Source organism: Pistacia vera, unplaced genomic scaffold, assembly GCF_008641045.1.
Source record: "Pistacia vera cultivar Batoury unplaced genomic scaffold, PisVer_v2 Contig1040, whole genome shotgun sequence".
NCBI classification, from domain to species: domain Eukaryota; kingdom Viridiplantae; phylum Streptophyta; class Magnoliopsida; order Sapindales; family Anacardiaceae; genus Pistacia; species Pistacia vera.
This window is the reverse complement of record NW_022195072.1, coordinates 95,522-103,604: the sequence shown is the minus strand read 5'-3', so window position 1 is coordinate 103,604 and position 8,083 is coordinate 95,522. Positions and strand designations below refer to the sequence as shown.

Below are 8,083 nucleotides of genomic sequence, written 5' to 3'. Positions count from 1 at the left end.
TGAATGATGTGTAATTTCCAGCCATGAGAAGTAGTGTATGATTATGTGATGATTTGGTGAAGTTATGGAAAAATTAGTGTTGAAATTTTTGAAGTGTTGAGAATTGTTGAAAATGGACAGGTTTGATGTTACAATTAGTGAGTTTTGGGCTCACATTTTGGTGGAATTAGAGAGATGTGGAAGTGTAGCCAACATGGTAGTTGCATGTGCATATGAAGTGTTTGATGAAAATCCAAAGAGAAAGTGCATGCATGAGTTGGCTAAACCCTAATGAAGAAAGGGTTAGAGAAAGGCAAGAATGGAAATAGGAAGATTATGTATGGGCTTAACCAAGTGTAAATGTTAGCACTCAAGGGTGCATATTGTTTTGCCAAAATTTAGAATATCACTTGGTCATGTTAGTTCCATGAGAGAAATTGCCCTTAGTGTTTGGTTCTAGTTACTTGAACATTTCCTACTTTTTGAATAGCACATGGAAGTGTTAGAAAGGAATTGCAAGTTGAAGTGTTATTTTGATATGGCAATTGTGATAGTAGAGGATGGTAGAATATGTCGTGACATATCATTATGCCATAATGAATTTGCAAGTTTGTATATGTGAATTTGAAAAGCATATTAAAGAATGGGCTTGATCATGCACATTTTGTATACATGATATATATATATGTATAGCCTTGATTTAGTAAATGAGAATATGAAAGAATATGTTAGCAAAGAATGAGAAAGAAAAAAAAGAAAATGACTAATAATTTTCTTTTAAGCTAGCATGCAAGTATGTGTATTTTCTCATTTACTAAAGAATGCAAGTGTAGAATTTTCGTAGCTTGGAAATTCATATTGAAATGTGCATAGTATTTATTTCTATTCTATTTCTACAACATGCTATTATAAGGTTTTTGCGATAGGGAACCCGTGAGTGACAGAGATGCCCATATGCATGCCGCCACGAGCAAACGGCATCAGCAGAGAGATACAGTATTTGTGCAGTCCGTGAGTAGTGTATGTGGATGAGGACTGTACCCAGTAGAGCATACCTACATGCACGCCACCATGAGCAAGTGGCCACAGTAGAGAGATATAGTACTTGTACAGTTCGTCAGTAGCGCATGTAAATGAGGACTATACCCACTCACATGGCCAGGGTTCCAAATCCATGCATCAACCTAGTCCGATCAGCAAACCAAAAAGAAGAAAGAAAAGAAAGAGAAATAGAGAAGAAAAGAAAGAGATACAACATAAGAGAAACAAAAACAAAAACAGAAAAGAAAAGAAAGTTCTTTTCTCAAGAAAGTTTATTATTCTGCGTATGTATTATGCTACTTACATGATTCAGCATTTCTTATGTGCTCGACGATGTACAATTTTATTCATTGTCTTTGCACGTTGATAAGTAGCAAATCGGAGTATCAGAAAAGAATGCACAATATCATAAAAGAATGAAGAATATTATCAAAGAATAAAGTGAGAAAAGGAAAAATCAAAAGATGAGTAACGGAGGAAGAACAGTCGTGCAGTTTGGTTTACTTACTGAGCAATTAGTGCTCACTCCGTTATTTTACTGTTTTGTAGGTACTAGATGATTTACGACTGGGTGGGACGTCAAGAAGTGGAGGAGTTTGGCGGCACTGTTTAAGATTACTTTGTGCTTACTAAAGTATATCAGTATTTTGTGTATATATTTATATGAATTAAAATTAGAATTTTCGGATTTCATATTATGTATATATGTTTATAAAAGTTATTTAGTGAATTTTATCTTATATTTCTCAAAGAATTACTAGCTATATAGTATATTACATCCTCCATCAAATGGATGTTCAAAATGTCTTTCTTCATGTCATTCAAAAAGCAGGTTTCACTCAATCAAAAGGCCGATTGCTCCTCATTCACCAAATCCTTAGGGAGATCATTTACTATAGTGCGTATTTATGTGGATGACATTATTGTGATAAGCAACAACGAAAAAGCGATTTAAAATTAAATCCTAAGGATGGCGATTTATTGCAGGGTCTCATCAAATATAGAAGGTTGGTAGGGTGATTGATTTACCTCATAGTGACAAGGTCGGATATAGTATATTCTATACATATTCTAAGTCAATTCATGCAAATTCTACGAAAACCACATTGGGAAGCTGCCTTGAGAGTTTTACGATTTATTAAGGGTAATCCTGGTTATTGATTATTATTTCCTTCTTGTAATGATCTCACATTAAGGGTTTACTATGATTTAGATTAGGTTGGTTGTACAATGACCCCGACGTTCTATTTCAGGATTTAGTGTCTTTTTATAAAATTCCATAATTTCCTAAAAATCAAAGAAACAAACCAATGTGGCTCAGTCTTCCGCTGAAGCAGGGTATTAAGCTATGGTTGCGACGTGTTTGGAAATTACGTGGACATGATATATCTTGCAAGATCTCAAAGCAACACAAAATCTGTCGGCCTCTTTGTTTTGTGAGAACCAAGGGACCATTCAGATTGCCAAAATTATGTTTTTCACGAAGGCACAAAACATATTGAAATAGATTGTCACATTGGATGAGAGAAAATACAAGCTGGAGTAATAGCAACTTCATAAGTCCCATCACGTTCACAAATTGCGAATATCTTCACCAAACCTTTGGAAAGTGAGCAGTTCCATCGCTTAAGTGGCAAGTTGGGACTTCATGGTATTCACAGTCAACTTGAGGGGGGTTTAAGAAATATTCTTGTGATCAGTATCATTATTTGTAATATATTTACCTCCCTACTTTAGACTAGGTAGAATATTGTAAGATATTTATTTTCCTGTTTTAGAATACCAACTTGTGTATATAATTGTACCATTTCCATTGAATGAATATAAAATATTATTCAGCAAATCGTTTATATTTTATCTCTACTTTTGATTTTAACAAACGACACATTAGGAAACTCTTAAAGTAAAGATATGAATTCTCTAAGATTTTATTGTATCATTTTTCTTCATCGTTATCTCATTCTCAAATTTATGTAATTTAAGCCCTTCTAACCCGAATAACTTTCGATTCAATGATTCCTTCATCTGTCATGTATGTATATAAATGCGCATATAAACAATCAGTTCATGTATAAATAACCAGTTACACAAATCAAATCAACCGTACGTTACTTCTACGAAATATATATTTGTACTTGCTGAATTTTTATATTCCTAGAATGCTTCAAACAATCTATTCCACAAGATATCACTAAAATATATAATATCAACCTTCTAATGAAACTTGCCCACTAAGTTATATATATGTAAATACTTCAGTAAGTATAAACCTAAACTACTGTTTGTCTTTCTTTACTCTCAAAGCATCCTTCTCCTACACTCGTGCCAGCCTGCAGCCTAAAAATTATCAGAACTTGGGAAGACGAATCCTCCAAATCTTTTCTATAATCTTGGCCTGTATTTGAGTAGTCATTTAACATAAATATAATTACCGTGCAGCATGTAAAAACTGAAAGGAGAGATACGCTAAAATATAGGTTGAAAGTTGACGCTCTGCATGGAAACCTTTAGGTCACAAAATCTGGCAACATTTGGGCAGAAAACCTCTTTCTGTTTTGAATATCAATGTTTTCAAAACCGGCATTCGAATGAGAAGGTTGTGGTGAGTTAATGCCACAGAAATTATCAGGTTCGCTTGTTCCTAATTCGAGCCCTCTTCCCAACTGAATATTGGAGAGTAGATTTTGTTGGTTTCCTGACACAGAAAGGTTTTCACCATGGGGAAGGCCAAGAGTGAGTGAAACACCATTTCCATGAAATCTTGGAGCCAGTTGATCTGGATTAAACCTTTCCATCTCTCCCATTGTATAAGCTCCAAGTCCACCGCCATGGTTGGTGGTGCTTGTTATTAACGAGTACCCATCCTTGCTCAGCCTTTCACCACCAAATTTGTTCCCAATTATATACCTGCTTGGGTTACCTTGTTTCAATTCCATTTCGATTGAGTTATTCATGTCATGAGGACTACTCCTTGGTCTCTTTGCATTTCTTTGAACAACCCCTTCAAGGTCAGATGATCCAATGAGATTGAATCCAGTTTGTGGGTGAAGGGTTCCTCCCACGGGGGACGCCGATATTGTTGAGTTTGAAAGTTTAGTAGGAGAAGCATTTTGGTTGGTTGATTTTTTTGCTTTATCTTGAAATGCTTTTACTTGCTCCAGTTTAAATGACTCCTTCTGCTTGGTTCTGCTTGCATTCTGCTCAAAACCATTTTGTTCTTGTTCCTTCATTTCCTCCAAGTACATTTCTTCTACCATTGGCTTCCAGAGGCGAACTCGAGCATTTATAAACCAATTAGACACCTGCATTTCATATTTTATAATCGTATATTAATTGGTGTTTTCACAGATTGAAAAAAGGAAAGAAAAAAATAGAAACACAAACTGAACGCAAACTGAACGCAAACTGGAAAACAATGTGTAAATCACTGCATGCACACACCTGGCTCCTGGTAAGCCCTGTTTGCTTTGCGAGAATGACTTTATCTGAATCCTTAGGATACCTTTCACACACACACACGCAAAAAAGAAAAAAAAAAGGAAAATTATAAATGATATATATTCCAAAGAAAGTAAATATACAGAACTAAAGGAGGGTCTTCCATTGCCGTATATGATAATGTAATACTGAGAGAGCTTACGGGTGAAGGAAGTGTTCAAAGAGCCAAGCACGAAGAACTGAAACGGCTCGTTCAGGCAACCCTCTCTGAGGTCTCCAAGCATTATGCTGCATCATTCCTAACTGTTGTAGAACTCGTTGTTGTCGAATTTGATGATCAACATATTTGAGTCTCAAGCTCTCAAACTTTGCTCCTAAGAAATCTTCTTCACCTAATTTCTTCCTTGTGGCTTTGATTTGTCCAGAAATTGCATCTTTAAGACACCGGAATTGCTTTGAGATTGTCCGCAAAGCCAGAGAAGTGTAGGATTTTGCTGAACCAAAACCTGCCGTCTGCTCGAATGAGGACACTGCTAATTGCATTTGGAGGTGGTACTGCCTGTATCGTTGCTCAACCTTCAATGACAAGGACGCAAAATTAGTTTATGTGCATTTGTATCTCTATAGTTAGTACTCTTATAGAGAGTTCGACTATTTTAAGTTTGTACTTCGGAATAATTTGTTTTACTAATATAACAAATCCTGCTCTATCTTATAATATTGTATCTATATATATATTTCAATTAAGAACTTTCTTTTCTTCCTCTGATTTGTGGAGAAGACATCTCAATAAAATTGTATTCTTTTAAGGACATGACATTCCTATGCAGAAATTCAAATCCAAATCATTTGAGAGAAACCCAATTCCCATTATAAATTTCTTTTTCTCAAAGAACATGCCATTTCACAGAATTATCCATTAATAATTTTAAGAATTGATCAACAGATCGAATCTAGATATGTAAGTTATATATATAAGTACCTCATCAAGCATGCTAACAAGTTTTCCCTTCTTTATTTGAAGCTCTTGTCTTTGTGCTGTTGTTAACTCAGCTGCAATCTTAGCACTACTACTTTCACTACCATTCGACGACCCTTCTCCAGTTACAACCGTCGTTTCTTTACTTAACTTCATCTTTTCTTTGCTCGCTTTTGGTGAGTAAGACATCATATTCCCAACATTAACAACTTCATCAAGAAGCTCTTGCGCAGCCTTCAAGTACTTAGACCCCAAAACAACACTTGGCGTACTTGAAATCCCATTCGAAACAACAGAAACCGAAGATGGAGAATTCACAGATACCATCGTTAGACCAACTTGTCCTCGACCTTGCATGTCAACTTCAACATTTATTGGCCTATTATAAACTCCTTGCTGTGAAGAGAGGCTCAGTGACAACCCTTGCCTGCACGAAGAAGCCACCGGTCGCCGCAACTCCACTTGACTACCATCGCCTGGAGCGGCCAAAGTGACAATCTGTGGGTGGTTAGGGGCTGAATTCTGTTCGATCGAAGCCCATAAGTCGGGGTGGACACCAGAGAAGATGCCATGAAAAGATGAACGGTCGTTGACATCCTCAGAATTGGTTTGAGAGAGGTGGGGAGATGGTGAAGGGAGTGATACACCGACAAGGGGAAGTTGATGGTTGTTGGATGGCGGTGCGTGGGATACGTTAGAAGGGTTTAGCGCGTTGCCGGCTGGGTTGAGGAGGATTGTTGTGTCAGAGTAGGGTACGTAGTTTGGGTTCATAAGATAGAGGGTTTGCATCCCATCAGAAGCTTGGATTTCTGGGTTACCATGAAAGTACGTTGCCATTGATTCGACAGCCAAATCTTTGCTTTAATCATACAGAAACTGAAAAAACTAAATATTTGTCAGACTCAGATATGCATAAAACCTCTCTCTTCACATGTATAAATTCTAGATTAATTATTAATTGCAGTTAGTAGCAGCCCATTTGGATGCTTAATATCATAATTAACCTGGAGAAAAAGTAGAGAAAGACAACAAACCCATTAAAGATGATGAGTTGAGGATCATTTATATATATATATATATATATATATATAATATTTATAAATGATAGAAACGAAGACAGACAATGGATAAAGGAAGGTACAAAGGATGTTGCAGAGAGAGGCATAAAGAAAGAGTACCATACATAAGAGTCCAATTATAGTTAAAGCATATGAAGAGGCAAGACATCTGAAGGCATGTATCTATCTAAACTGTCCATCTATCATATTGGAAGAGATCTTTTTATACTTGTGGGTTGCTGCTGTTGATCTTGTCAGAATCGATTTCTGCCATTCTTTCAAAATGAAAATGATAATATATAAAAGGGAAAGAGAAACAGAAAGCCGCAGGATTAAAGAGTACGATTACATATTATTTATTTTCATAGTAGAAAAGAAAATAAAATTGACTGCTCAAAATAACAAATAGTATTTCTATACAAGGAGATATCTTTTTTCACACTGTACATTCAGAGGTTAGTACCTGCGATCGATGATGGATAGAAAACTAGAAAATTCCAGTGACTTGAGCCTCATTTTCAAATGATTTGATGTAGGCACGTTTGATAAGGAACAGTTTATAAAATAATTAAATAGCAAAGAAAAAGATGGAGGTGTAAAAAAAAAAACTTAAAAAACTGCAATGGAATGTGGGACAGCTGATAATAAACGAGGAAACGTCTAATTCCACCAAAGGCTTAATAATCGAGAGTAAGAAGAGAGAGAGAGGTTGGCGAAGGCCCTTGGCTTTTACAACTTTATATAAATATCTCTTTGTCTTGCATCTACTTTTTTCTCATTATTTTGTTTTCTTATTACTATTGTTTATTATCTTCTTTTATTTTAATTTATGTGGTTGGATGCGAGAGTTGGAAGATAAAGCACTCTAAACACCAAAAATACCATAATCCAAAAAGTTGTTTCCTAGATAAAATATTAAAAACTTACAATTTAACATGCAATCATTTATCATTGTCATTCACACCACTTTTTTTATTTCTATCTTTTATTTTATCATGAAAACTCAAAACTGCCGCTTTATAATTTGTTTGAGTAATATTATATTTACAAAGAAATTTTACAAAGATCTTCATACAAAGTGATGTGGTAAAATATGAATGAAAAAATGAATTTAATGAGCTTGACTTTTTGTTTCAATCTTCTATTTATTTTTTACCACCTCACTTTGTACATAAATCTTTGTAAGATTTCTTTGTAAGATTTCTTTGTAAGTATAGTATTATTGTATTTGTTTTCATGTACGCGTTGAATAGTAACCTACCCACACGTAAAAGTAAACTCAATGTTTGAACTTTGTTATAATTGAAGGATTATATGAAAAATTATTTTATTGAATATAAATTATTCATTTATTATGATAACTTAATTTTATTCTCTAAGATATTGTGTACAAAAAAGTGATAAAGTTTTATATTCCTAATGTAAGATAAGGGGTTAGAATTTTGTTTTCTACAATAATTTTGTCATCAGGAATAAGGTCTAAATTTAAAAAATGAAAATCAGAACACTTACACCAATTTTGTTTGTATTTAAGAATTCGTAGGTGTAGATATGAACGTATTTAAGTGACAAGGCTTAGCTATCTTAA

The 8,083-nt window shown here is 34.8% G+C and overlaps 1 protein-coding gene across 6 annotated transcripts; it reads right to left on the bottom strand.

Annotated features, from left to right (window-relative positions):
• Nucleotides 1-3,317: 3,317 nt before the first annotated feature.
• Nucleotides 3,318-7,191, bottom strand: LOC116126593 (BEL1-like homeodomain protein 1). 6 transcript variants are annotated; one of them, XM_031412289.1, is made up of 6 exons: nt 6,959-7,191; nt 6,616-6,770; nt 5,441-6,441; nt 4,661-5,034; nt 4,462-4,522; nt 3,318-4,322 (listed from the first exon to the last, which is right to left on the bottom strand). In XM_031412289.1, exons 3-6 carry the CDS (start codon nt 6,272-6,274, stop codon nt 3,528-3,530), a joined length of 2,064 nt encoding a protein of 687 aa, XP_031268149.1. In that variant the 5' UTR covers nt 6,275-6,441; nt 6,616-6,770; nt 6,959-7,191; the 3' UTR covers nt 3,318-3,527. The 6 variants fall into 6 exon arrangements, with proteins under 6 accessions (XP_031268149.1, XP_031268158.1, XP_031268153.1 ...); XM_031412298.1 differs by having other exon boundaries at nt 6,616-6,762; XM_031412293.1 differs by having other exon boundaries at nt 5,441-6,322; nt 6,616-7,191.
• Between the last annotated feature and the right edge of the window lie 892 nt (nt 7,192-8,083).

Bases quoted from the DNA above. Each gene is read 5' to 3' on its own strand.
- LOC116126593 (XM_031412293.1), bottom strand. From the start codon at position 6,274: ATGGCAACGTACTTTCATGGTAACCCAGAAATCCAAGCTTCTGATGGG. The intron at 4,523-4,660 runs GTAAGCTCTCTC...TGTGTGTGAAAG, and splicing joins TTTGAACACTTCCTTCACCC to GTATCCTAAGGATTCAGATA. The intron at 4,323-4,461 runs GTGTGTGCATGC...TATGAAATGCAG, and splicing joins CAGGGCTTACCAGGAGCCAG to GTGTCTAATTGGTTTATAAA.